This window comes from Haemorhous mexicanus, chromosome 9 (genome assembly GCF_027477595.1).
Source record: "Haemorhous mexicanus isolate bHaeMex1 chromosome 9, bHaeMex1.pri, whole genome shotgun sequence".
Taxonomy (NCBI): domain Eukaryota; kingdom Metazoa; phylum Chordata; class Aves; order Passeriformes; family Fringillidae; genus Haemorhous; species Haemorhous mexicanus.
Genome location: NC_082349.1, coordinates 24,244,436 through 24,257,425, shown reverse-complemented (window position 1 = coordinate 24,257,425; position 12,990 = coordinate 24,244,436). Strand labels below are relative to the sequence as shown.

Sequence of the window (12,990 nt, the reverse complement as noted above, 5' to 3'; positions counted from 1 at the left end):
TGGGACTGCACTCTCCATGGGGCTAAGCAGCTTGGAGGAAAGGTCACAGTGCCTGGAATTACACCATGTTCTCTCTGCCCACCCTCAGGGACTGCAGGGGTCCCTCAGAGTTCTCTGGGTGATGCTGATGGAGAGCTTGCAAAAGGGGAAGCTCACATGAAAATAAGCAGCAAGGAAGTGATTACCTGCCTGTGATTAATTTCTGCTCCTAAAACAGGGATATCAACTGTTTGTCCACCTTGGCTCACCTTCTGTCTCTGTACTGTAAATCCCCACTGAAGTGCTGAGTCCAACTGTGCCTGCATCTTTCCAAACCCAGCACTGCAAAGATCTGGGTAAAAACAGCTCCCTTCCACTGAGGAGAGTGACTGTGCAGAATAATTCCCTCATCTAACACCTTGACAAGGGGTTGTAAAAACAGAAGAAATCCAAGAAGATTAACCACCAGAAGAAGGTCACTATAGAGTGCAAGGGCTGTCTCATTTATGGATACCTGTTCTAAGTCCAGCTCTCTTTCAGGTAGGAAAACCTCAGCAACCTTTCCATGGCAAAGATCTTCTACCCATTCAGGAAAGACATCTCTTTTTGGGTCTTTCTGATTATCTTTTTCAAATAGGCACTGAGAAATCTCTTCAAACACTGTTGCCCTAACTGCCATTTCAGGCTAAATACTTTTCCAGCACCCAGATATCTAAAAAGCTGCTCTCCCATCACTTCTCAACTGGTTTTCTACTCTGCTGGTTTGGTGAAAATAGACACTGAAAACCAATCTTGCCAAAAGAGGCAAGGTACCTTCTTGGAGCCCAGAGGAACCTTTCCACAGGCCTGGATGTCACCCCAAAGGAACACCAGATCAGTATTTCTGCACTTCCAAGGGGGAAAAAAATGGGCAAAAGAGTAGGAGAAGGGAGAGCTATTTCAACCACTATCACTACATACAGACCACAATTAATGGACAGCTGCTGTCAGTCCTGAGTGCACTAAGAGGCCACAACCTTGAGAGCCTTGAGAGCCACCTGCATCTCCTGCCCATGGATCCAGGAGCTCTGCTTCTGCTGAGACTTGGGCCTCCAGTCCCTGCCAGAGCAGGTCTGCCTGCCTCTTGTCCCATCTCCTGGAGGAACCTCAGCCCCACATTGTAGGGAACTCCTCTCCCATCTCTCCTCTCCGTCTCAGCCTCGTCTCCTGCATTCCCTGGATCTGGTTCATTGCCACGCCTGGGACTGCTCTCTTTGTAATCTTTATATATCTGTATCTCTGTGCTGGAGAGGGAGGAAGAGCTTGTTTTGCTACCACTCAGAGCCAACCCATAGTCCAGAGCAGCCTCTTCCCTCTTCTGCAAAAGCAGCACTTTTCCCAAGAGATATAAAGATGAGCCACTTCGGTACATAAAATGTGAAAATAGAGTTTTAATTCATGTGGAAAACACTTTTTTTTTTTTGCATGTATTGATCATAAATACATAACTAGACAAAACCTGAGGGTGCGGTTTGGTTTTGTTTTGATTTTCTTTAAACTCTGTTGCTTCCTTATGGTAATAAAATAGTAAATTATTGACTTACCAAGGGTGTTCTCAGAGTTACACAAACACATCATAAACCCAGATAACACATGCAATTTTGTTACATTTCCCACATGAATATAACCAGGGTGGGTAGGGTTTGGTTCTATTCCTTTCTCTCACTTCCTGAAGCACTAGTTTAGAACTGCCCCCTGTTTACTTAGATAAGAAGCAGGCCATCAACAAATTGCTAAACAAAGCAAGGAAAGAGAATCACAGACTCACAGAATGGGTTGGGTTGGAAGAGGCCTTAATGATTATCCATCCCACCCCCTGCCATGGGCAGGGACACCTTCCACTAGCCCAGGTTGCTCCAAGCCCCATCCAGCCTGCCCTTGGACACTGCCAGGGATCCAGGGGCAGCCACAGCTTCTCTGGACACCCTGTGCCAGGGCCTGCCCACCCTCACAGGGAGGAATTCCTTCCCAATCCCTGATCTAACCCTGCCCTCTGGCAGTTAAAAAACAAAGAGTCCAGTACAGTTCTGGAAGATGCTCGTGCACTTCAACCCTCTGTTGCAATCACTCCCTCACTCATCTGCTGTTCTTCAGCTTCCAAGCACTGGAACAAGATCTACTTTACAACAGGAGCTGCTGGAACCATGAACAACATGAAACCTTCCCTTTCAGGAGCACAGCCAGAATCTGAATTCAAGCAATGAAAATCTTTTCCTTTGAAACTCACTGATATTTGGTTTTAGACCCCTGAGACTGAGTCTTCAGAGAGTGGGTGCCTACAGGCCACTCACTTCCATGGAGCTTGGATTAAGAACAAGTGCCTGGGATTGTACCCAAAATATTTTTCATGTTTGAAAATGTCCTTAAAAAAAGTTACAGTCTCAAAGTATGGAATTAGAACACAGGATGGGGTTGGTCCCCTTGTGCATCTGTCCCCAGAATGAGTAAGAGCTGATACTGGAGAAGATAGCAGGACAGCCACGTGAGCTGGAGCAGTTCCTCGTGGAGTGTTCATCAGCCAACCACCACAGCCATCAAATACAGGCTGCCAGGCAAAGGGAACTGTGTGTTTGGGTGCAGGGAGACCTTCTGATCCCAGCACACATCCACACTTGACAGGACACAAGTTCCATGGCTTAAGCTACAGCATTCCAGACAGCTTCAGTTCACTGAGGACAGCCATACTGTCTTCTAGAAAGAAGAAATTCTCATTTTCAATTTTAGATATTTTGTTTCCCCCTGACAAATGAGGGGAAGGGAGAGGAGGTAAAATGGTGTAACAACAGGAAGGTGTTATTCACTGAAAACACTTCTCAGATATTTTTCTGACTGAAAATTTTAGCTGAAAACTTTCCCAGTCCAAATGGCCAGATGACCTCCAGCATTTTGTGTACTGGAACAAGATGGGTTTAGAAGTTATCTCACGTTAATTAATAACATCTGAACAGTCTTGCTAGGCCTAGAGATATTTTGAATTTTCCTGAGCAACATCCCAAGACTGAAGTTTTCAGTAAGATGATACTTCTGGCCTGTTAAGCAAAGAGCCTTCAAAGCAAACTAACCTCTAAAAAGATCTGGACACACTATTTTTGGAGATGACAATGCTTATTTAGGAGAGGTACATAACAGTCCAAATTCCCCCTTGTTATTCTCCTGCTGCATGGAGTGGACATATTTTAAAGGTTTCAATTATTTTAGCAATTTGGCATTTACTTCAAATTAAGTCAGGGTTCTGCTGTCTTTGACAGAGACAAGGAAGGAAATACCTGTCACAAGACAGGGATGAACAGAAGGGAGACAATCCCACAAAACACACTGGGAGAAAGAAAGCAACATGAGGAAGAACACTGCCCTAGAGCTTGTGAAGCAATCAGATCCCATCACAGAATCCCAGAGGGGTTTGGGTTGGGCTTAGAGCCCATCTCTTAGAGCCTCTGGCAAGGCCATAGTCACCTTCCACAATCCCAGCTTGCTCCAAGCCCCATCCAGCCTGCCCCTGTGCATTAATCAATTTTTCAATCTCATTATAATACTCTACTGCTGAAGATTTCCTTTCCTAGCCTTCTCCCAGCTGTTCTGAGGTAAACTGCTTTATAAACTATTGTGTTTTGGGTTCAGCTTTATTTAGACAGGTTTAGCAACTGGAGCTGCTCTTAATAACAGAAATCCCACCATGACATTCCCATTTAGTCAGAAAATTCTGACCTGACATGTTCACTCCCCCTTTTGCAAAGCACCCAGGAGCTCCATGGAAACATCTGGATTAAGCCTCTCTGACTAATGAAGACATTCTAGAATATATTTTTCTCCCCAAATCACATTACCACTTACTTTCTTACAGAAAGAATTACTTCAATAACCTCCCCCTCAACGGAACATCCCATAATCGTTTATAGAGGCACAAATAAAATTAATCTACAGGAGATGTTATATTATTAAAACATATGCTGAAATCAACAATGCTCAAGGCTCTATCATGGCATTTTGTTCTTCATTGGTATTTACATATTACAGTTCTTATGTATTGCCCTGGAAATCAGCTTTGATGTGGAATGATGAATAAATGAAGATTTATTATTACTATCCTTATTAGAGGGATTTTAAAGTCATTAGAGACCAACAGACATAATAATCATATTATATTCAATCTTCTCTAGAACATCTCCTTTGATAGGCCTGCTAACTCAATTATTTAAATATATATTACAGCAAAATGCAGCATGACTCCTACAGCTTGGGACAGGGTGGAAATTTTTGTGTTTTGGTTTCATTTACCAGGATTTGTCCTTACAGAATTCATGGGTTTCATGATGGGTTTCTTGGTTTAAACACCAGGATTTCAAATTCACAGCAAACACCTGGTTCAGTGTGTCTGCTCAGCTAAAATAAAAGGTTAAAAAGCTGGGCAAGAAATAGGGTACAGGAGATCAATCTTAACCTGCAGTGACTTTTAAAAGTTAAAAAAAAGAGAAATCTCTCAGAAGCCATGATCTCCCAATAGTCAATAGACTTGATGCAACCAATCCCATCATGAAAGCAGAAAAAAAGATCCAGAGGTTCTGAGGAAGAGCCAAAGCAGAACTGCACCACTCCAAGAGGCTCAGAAAATTCTCTCTGGATTCAATGTCAGTCAAGTAAAAACTACTCATGGGGGAAAAAAATCCAAACACTGCTTAACTGGAAAGTACAAACCTTACTATTGACTCCTTCTGCCTGCAGCTTGTCTGGGGCAGGTGCCAGAGGAAGGAAGGTGACCTGCTCCCAGTGGGGTGTAGTCACAGAGCTAGGGGCAATTTCCTGTCAGCCACATCCCTCAGACCCCTCTGCCTGCCCAGGGAAGGCAGCACCAGCACTCTGCTCTTTTCCTTTAATCCTCTCAGTGCTGCACCAAATCCCTCAGGACTTCCTCCCCCAGTGAAAGATCTGAGGCAATGTGGCCATCACAGCCATGAGGCTCATCCCTGCTGCTTCTGCACAGGCACCTGAGGTCACCTTGGTCCCCAGGTGCCAACACTGCCTGTGCTCCCTGTCCATTCACAGCATGGCTCATGCTCACTGATATTCTCAGGGTGTTACTGACACATCAGCCACCTTCCAACCCCACCTCACTTCTGCTTCCTTTACTTTGCAGCCTCCTCCCCAAAAACTAACCTCTAATTCCCTCTCCCCCACCTCCTGGCTCCTCATTTCCCTACACTCACCTTGGTTTAGCTCAGCCTACTCCCACTGCAGGGAACTTTCAATCCCCACAGGCAGCACAGATACTCTCAGGGCCACTGGCTGGGTGAGACACTTCTGTCCCTCCCCAGAAATAAGAAAGGAAGCATCAGGGTGGGCAGGCCCTGGCACAGGGTGCCCAGAGAAGCTGTGGCTGCCCCTGGATCCCTAGCAGTGTCCAAGGCCAGGCTGGATGGGGCTTGGAGCACCCTGGGGCACTGGGAGGTGTCCTTGCTCAGGGCAGGGGGTGGCACTGGCTGATGTGTTAAACTCCAGCTCAGTCTCCTCCTGCACCCAGCTCCTGACCTAGAGGCTGTCTTTCAACAGCAAGGGGAAAATGTGACTTCTGTGGCTACCATTCAATGAGTTAAGTCAGACTCCAACTCTACTAAGAAGGAATCAGTCACGGACTCAAAGAGGAATGACAAATCCCACACCTAAACTAAAGCATGGGCCAGGAAATGGTTAAGAGCAGGTAGTACTCCTGACAGTAAAATACAGAACGATTGACAGCTCTCAAAAGGATCCCAAAATACCTAAATGATACTGCTGACACCAGTCCAGCTCTATAAATGGGAGCCTTTTAAAATCCCTTCAATCTTCTTGATCCTCTGACTCCAGAAGCTACTTTAAGTTTCCTGTGTTAAAGTTATGATCTTTGGCCCACAGCATGTGGTTAAACCACCACCAAAAAAAAAAAAAAAAAGAAAAAGAAAAAGACTGAGACTTACATTTTGCCAAAAATTGCTCCCTCACTAAGTATAAGCTAAAATCGAAACTGAAATTCCTCTGAGCAACTGACAGAATTTTCTGTTTATGACAGCACTTAAAGCCTATTTTAAACAAAAACAATGTACTGAGCTCACAGTTCCAAACTCAGCATCTCCCAGGGATAAGAAAGAGGGCTGAACAGTCCTGAAGTTCAACAACTCCCTTCTCTTCAGGTAACACCTCTGGGAATTCTTACTCTGGGATCCACTGGGAGACCAAGGCAGCCCTCAGGCAGGCTGGAAAAAACACCAGGGAGATTTGGTGTACTCAGTATGAAGGCACTTGTTTTAAGAATAACAGTACCAAGGCAGCTTATTCACAGCTGAGCTAACTTTCAGGCAGATATCCAGGCAGATCTAGAAATTTCATTTCTGAACAGTCTTTCAGATAATTCCTGACATTTTAAAATCTGTATTTAAAGATTTATCCCTTTATCTAAAAAAACCTTTGTGTATACTGACAGAACCTGGGGCAAAAAACCCCCCATGAAGCTGAGTATGATTTTATCTCCTATCACTTTAACTCTCCTGATGCACAGACCTGGATCACAGACCAGTCTTCACAGTGAACCAGATGTTTTCATCCCACATTCCCAGCACCACTAAACCCCTCAGTTTCTAGTTCCACTGTCCCTTCAAACCCTGTTTGCCACAGGACTTCAGAACTAATGTTTTATTGCTTTACAGAAGTGAGGAATTACTTTTCCTACCAATTCATATTTTTAGGAAATGAGTCAACTACGTTGGTACCCAATGGCGTATAAACATATATAGAGACACATATATAAATACATACATAAACATCTATACAAATACATATATAAATATATATACAAATACATATATAAATATAGATATATAAATACATGAGGGGGTTGTGCAACTTGTTGTCTTTGTGCTATTCCCGGACTTGTGGCGGTAAAGACAGCGTAGTACCGTACATCACCTAAAATGTAATTTTTTCACTAAGGATTTCCCCTCTGTTTCAAGTGTCATGGTACCCTCCCCTGGATGGACCAACTGCTCTGCCATTGTGTTATATTTTGAGAGGCATTTTGCTTTGTGTTTGGTGAAAGGTTAAGACTCCCATTTACACCTTCCATGGTGCTGGGACAAAGACAATCCCGCGACACTCACCCCCAAACACATCTCCGTTCTGGTAGTTCTTGCCCTTCTGAGTTTCCTCTTCGTTTTGAACAGTGGACACATGCTTGGCGGAGGCACAGCCCATAGCTTCATTCAGACAGCTCCAGCTGCACCGAACCACAGATCATCTCTAGCAACGCCCGCTCATCCTCGCAGGAATAATCCAGCTCCCCGCTCGGCTCCCGCGTGCCTTCCACCTAAACACGGCCAGAGAGAGAGGAAAACATTCACACAAGGCACCCTCCACACGGTGAGCTTCGAGGAGATAAAAAGTGGAGTTTGTCAGGAGGAGCACAAGGGCACAGCCTCCACGGCCTGAGGCTGCTAAAACCAAATTCCCGGTACACTCAGGTCATGAAAAAGGTGCTCCACCCTTCCCTGGGACAGAGCAGTTGAACTCAAAGCCTCTTCCAGCCTGATTCTTTAATTCGTGGCTTGAAGAAAGCAACATGCAGCTCTGTTTCCCACCCAGACAGCAATTCTCACAGAACACAGAGGGTTTTGGGAGAGGAGATAAGAAACCATCAATATCTGCTCCTCCTGCTCCTTTTACCAATCTACCCATCGAGCCAGATTTCTTAAAAGCATTTTACTGACTAAGAGCTGCTAATTGCAAGTGTTGGGACAAAATAACCCCTCTAAATCAATTAAAGATCTTATGTTCCCAGATGTGAAAGGCGATAGTCAGCTGTATTATCTTTTCTCCGCGTGTTCATTATTCTACTCAATCCATAAAACCTCCATCGCTCAAAAAGACAACCACCCCCATTTTAAGATGGAATAACACTCCCTGAACAGTCCAGATGTCACATAAAACAAAAGGGAAAAGAAAAATCTAATCCAGAACTGTAATATTTTAGGTTAAAAAGAAATTCAAATTAATGAACTGTTTATTGCTAAATGGTTCTGCACTGGAACAAAAGCTACCTCAAAGTTTGGTGAGATGACCTGGTTTGCCTTTCCACCAGCCAAACTTTTCAGAAGAAAAGCAAGAAACTCTCCCTCCTTTTGCCAAGGTTTTTAGCTGAGCTGTAGCATAAGATCATACATGCCATTTCTTAACTCATTTCTTCTGAGCATGTACTTTACAAGGCTGTGGATCATTTTGCTCCATGCTGACCACAAGTTCATGTGCAACATCACACAAATGCTCTTACCTAGGGAGAGCTGGAGCAAGATGATCTTTAAGGTCCCTTTAAGGTCTCCTTCCCACAGGACCCCAAGTATTCTATGACACAGCAGTATCCATTCCAGCAGAAATGTGTAATCCCAAGGGAAATGGTGACTTTCCTTCCCCTGAGCACTCAGCACTGGGCAGCTCAGTGACATACCAGCACTTGGTCTAGGAGGGTTCTGCTCCTGCCTCTGCAGGGATTTTCCTGCCCATCCCCAAAGCCACAGACATGAGGATGTGGCAGCCAGGCTCAGAGTGATTCCATTTAGCAGACCCTGGCTTTCAGCAAGCAAGGGGAAGGACTCTGGATGCAGAACCACCTCTAACTCCTACTCACAGCCAGCTTCCCCCTTCTCTGCACAGAGCAACAGAGCAGTGCTTCTCCTCCACTTGGCAAGGGCATTCCAGAACACACAGTGTGTATCTGCTAACCCCTGCTCCCAGCAGCCACCCCTCTCTAGTTTTATTCATACATCCCCCTGCATGCTGTGCTCCTTTTTTCCTTTTCTTATACAGGCATACCTGAGCCTGAATTTCTCATTGCCCAAGGTTTCTCTTCCCCCTTGGACAAAGCTAATTACTCACCCCAAAGCACTGGATGTTATAGGATCACAGAAAAATCAGGGTTGGGAGGGACTTTAGGTTCATCTCATTGCAACCTCTGCCATGGGCAGGGACACCATCCTCTAGCCCACGCTGCTCCAAGCCCCATCCAACCTGGCCTTGGACACTTCCAGGGATCCAGGGGCAGCCAATGTTTTGGGCAACTAACACCAGGCATTGTTGCTGTTAGTGGAAGGGAGTGAGCACACCCCTCTGGAACTATTTTTTAACCCTATATGGTTACATAACTTCCCCCCATCCCTGAAAACCTAGATTTTACAGGAAAAGTCATTATAAAGCCAGGGGAGCTCCTCAGTTTTTGCAGCTCAGGGAGGGTCACAGCTGACACTTCATCCTCTCCTGGGTCCAACTGGCAGCCTGCACTAAGGTCTTCATCCCACTGTTGGGGGGAAACAAGGATCCAAAGGGATTTAAAGCATCAGCCAGGCTGTGCTTGGAGATAGGTAAAGACACAGGGGTGTGGGAGATGGAGGAGAAACAACAGACTGGGAGAGGGAACTGCTACCTGGACTGGAAATGAAACAGGGACTTATCTTCCCAGAGGACATAAATTTGGTTAAAGACAAGAGCTTCTAATGGACCAGCTGAAACAAGTGAGGGGGTAAACATAAACAACAGAGTCTGGTTGTCTGACTGACCAACTGATTTCTGGTTTCAAATACAACCAGTGGTGTTATTCCAGGGCAAAGGGTGTGGCCAACTTTAGGAAAAGGAGCAAGGGAAGGCTCGATGTAACCCTGGAAAGGATGTGGAGGTGTTTGGGTGAGAAGGTGTTTGGGTGAGACCTGGGCAGGAGGCTGTCATGGGGGAACTACTGCCCACCACAGCTCAGCCTCTCTGAGCAGCAGAACTGCAGGCACAGAGGTACCTGTTGAATGAATTATGCTCCTGCCATATTCAATTATTTTTCCTGTTTCCTTTTCTGCCTCTCAGCAGGGACCGTTTACAAAAGGGAAAACAGCTGCTTAGTAATAAAACCCAAATGTATTTCCCAGAGGAGCAGTGGGCTGGGTTTAGGAAGAAGATTTTTTATGAATCCTTATACAGCCAGCATGCAGCACAACAAACTGCAAAATACGTAATTATTGATTAGTGCTCAGGATGGTGATGGTCCCAGGACCACTGAGCTGCATGAACAATCAGGAACAAGGAAATACAGAAGAGGAATGCAGAAGGATAAAGCTCTTTGGGGGAGAAAAGGAAAAATATCTACTGTCAAATCTTTCCTGCAGCATTTTGGTAGCACACATCAACCTCTAAAAATATGGTCAGGCATTTTGAAGGCATACTGTGATTAAAGAAAACAGATGGGGATACAAGATCTGGAAGTTTCACCTTTTACATTAAAGAACAGCAATCACAGCAGCACCTGAAAAAGCCATACAATTAATAGTTGGGTTATGGAGGCAGACTTCTCCTGGTGCCAATAAACTGGGCTGAGAAAGCTACTGAAAAATGACCTCCAAGGTGAGTCTAACACACACTTCCAGGCATGTTCCTTGGACTGCTGCTAACATAGTGCTGTGAGACACAGGTAACTAAACACAACCCAGAGACAGCAGAGCATTTAATACCAAGAACAGAGTGGGAGGAAAGCAGCATTAATTTCACAGGAGATGAAATCCACAGTACACAGCAGCAGGATGCTCCCGAGCCTTGGGAAACCTCCCCTGCCTGAGGACCAGAGTCCTCAGGAATGAACTCTGGGAATCACTCAGAAGAGAGGTGCTGGTCGTCACTCAGCGGGATGCCTGGCAAAGCTTTGGGGATGTGAAACACAGCACTTCACAGGGCAGCAGAACAACACATCCGTTCCTCCTCCTCTTCCCCCACTTCTGCACACATGTAATCTTCCCTTTTGTCTTCCACAGCATTTTGGGGGCACACAGATTTTCAGAAGCCAAAAATAAAAAGAAAACCTCAAACCATTTGCAGTTCATGTTCACCACCCACCATCACTAATTATCAAGATTTGAGAGGCAATTTGCAGGCTCCAATCTGCAAAACGCTGGTGAGAAAAATCTCTCAGGCAGATCAAAAGTGTCTACACCACCCCCAAATGAAATGCAGCAGGTTGAGGATTAACATCTTACACGTGGGTCAGAAGAAGACTAGAGGCACTCTCAGATGCTGTGCTTTGTACCCCAGGTTTCTTCTGAGCTAAAAATGGGGGAGCTCAACTCTCAGAATAGAGAGTACCTTTGGAAACCTTCAGCAATTCCTTTCTTCTTTCTTCTGAGCAATGCCTATGATGTGTTTTTTCTTTTACCAGCTCTTTCAACACTTCATTAATCCACTCATTACACCCTCACCTCTTATTTCTGATGGCCAAAGGCTGCATCCTTGACAAAACACATTTTGCTTCCACAAACGCTTCATACAAATGGAGGACTTCCAGTGATTTACAACAAATGCATGTTAATTCTTCTATTACAACAGGTGTATTTCTTTTCATCTTTATTGCATTGAGATAACTGAGCTTGCATCATCTTCAGGCTGCAGGTACATCCACAAGTTTCTTTCCGTGCTGACCACACAGGAAATCAGGTTAAAATTTCACAATGCTCAAGAGATCAAAGCAACAAGTTTCATGCAACCATGAAAAACCCCCAAGCTACAAAAGCCACCTATGAAACAACCTGTTCCAGGCAGAACTTGAGGATTTAACTCACTGCTACTCATTACATTTATCTCCTATAAGAAACAGTCCTGTTTGGTTTCCATTTCATTTTTTTTCCCAAGAAGAAGAAAGCAGAAATGAATTCTGAATTTGTCCTGCACAAGGGGTGCTGGTAGTTAGCACCCCTGGGACTTCTCCACTGCAACATCTCTCTTTCTCAGCTACCCTCCACCACAAAAGATGACTTTTTGGGTTTTATTCAACAGCCAAGAGGCATTTTTGGAACCAAAAAGATATCACTTTTGCCTTTGAAGTGCACCAATGGCCTAAGGAAGGAGGGAAGGAAAAAATTATTTTAAAAAAAAGTTCATATAAGGTCTTTTTCTCCTTCTTCAAACTATTCAAATTGGCATGAATAGTGCAGTTATATTGAAAACTAACCCACTGACTTGCTAAATAAGCAGGGCTAAATGAACAGCAGAATGAGTGGTGCAAACACTCTGGAGCAACATCTTCCAGTGGCTCTAGGGGGAAAAGAAAAGCCAAAGTGAGTGGTGACTTCTGTTCCTTGGGAGCCACAGACAGAACATGCTGCCCTCAGCCACTGGTACAAACAGCCAGGAAATGCAGCATTTTCTGCCCTTCTGTGAATGGTTTGCATGCTCAAGTCCTGTGCTGACTGCAATTCCAGCTCCTGCTGGAAGCAGGCTGTCCCAGAGGGGCAGGTGAGCAGAGCAGCGACTGCCTGGAAGGGAGGGAATCAGCTCCAGGCTGGAAAGCCAGGAGCACAGGGAAACACACCAAACCAGCCCAGCTGCCCAGGCCAGAGGGCTGCCCTGTGTCCTCCCTGGGAAGCTGCACTCAGCACCAATCCCTTTTCCAAGAGAAAACAGGGATGCTGCAACTTGACAGCTAAAACCACCCAGCATTACAGAGAAGATCATCTAGCTGGTTTGTTTTCTCAGCAGGGAGAGCCTGGTTTGAATTAATTCTACTAATTCACATCATCAGCTTAACAGAGGACAGCCTTTGCTCTGCTGAGGCTTAGATCACCTTTTTCATCTGCAAAATTTGCTGATCTTATTTTCTTTTGCTTGCAATCATGATTTCTGCTGATCCAGTACATGGGGTTTTGATATATTAAAGCAACAAGTGATTTCCAAATAGAAAAGCTCTCAACAGCACCATGATACTTCCTGGGAGCATCTTCTCCTTGCTCAGACTCTTAAGGAGAAACACCACCAATAAATCCATGGAAAAAGATTTCAAACATCATGGAGTAAAATGCAAATATGGAAAGGGAATTGCATTGCAATCATCCTCGTCATCCACACAGGGGGAAGTTAAAGTAAAATCAGTGTGAAAAGCCCAGCAGCACATGAGATGTCAGTCATACAACTTACCATTTTTCCAAAGAAAAT

General features: G+C 44.8%; 1 protein-coding gene across 1 annotated transcript in view; it reads right to left on the bottom strand.

The window, feature by feature from the left end:
• The window catches only part of C9H1orf21 (chromosome 9 C1orf21 homolog), a 103,849-nt gene that overhangs the window by 52,162 nt on the left and 38,697 nt on the right, over positions 1 to 12,990 (bottom strand). Inside the window, exon 2 of the mRNA XM_059854541.1 lies at positions 7,143 to 7,348. Coding sequence (XP_059710524.1) covers positions 7,143 to 7,236 — 94 coding nt within the window. The 5' untranslated portion in view covers positions 7,237 to 7,348. The remainder of the gene's footprint in view (positions 1 to 7,142; positions 7,349 to 12,990) is intronic.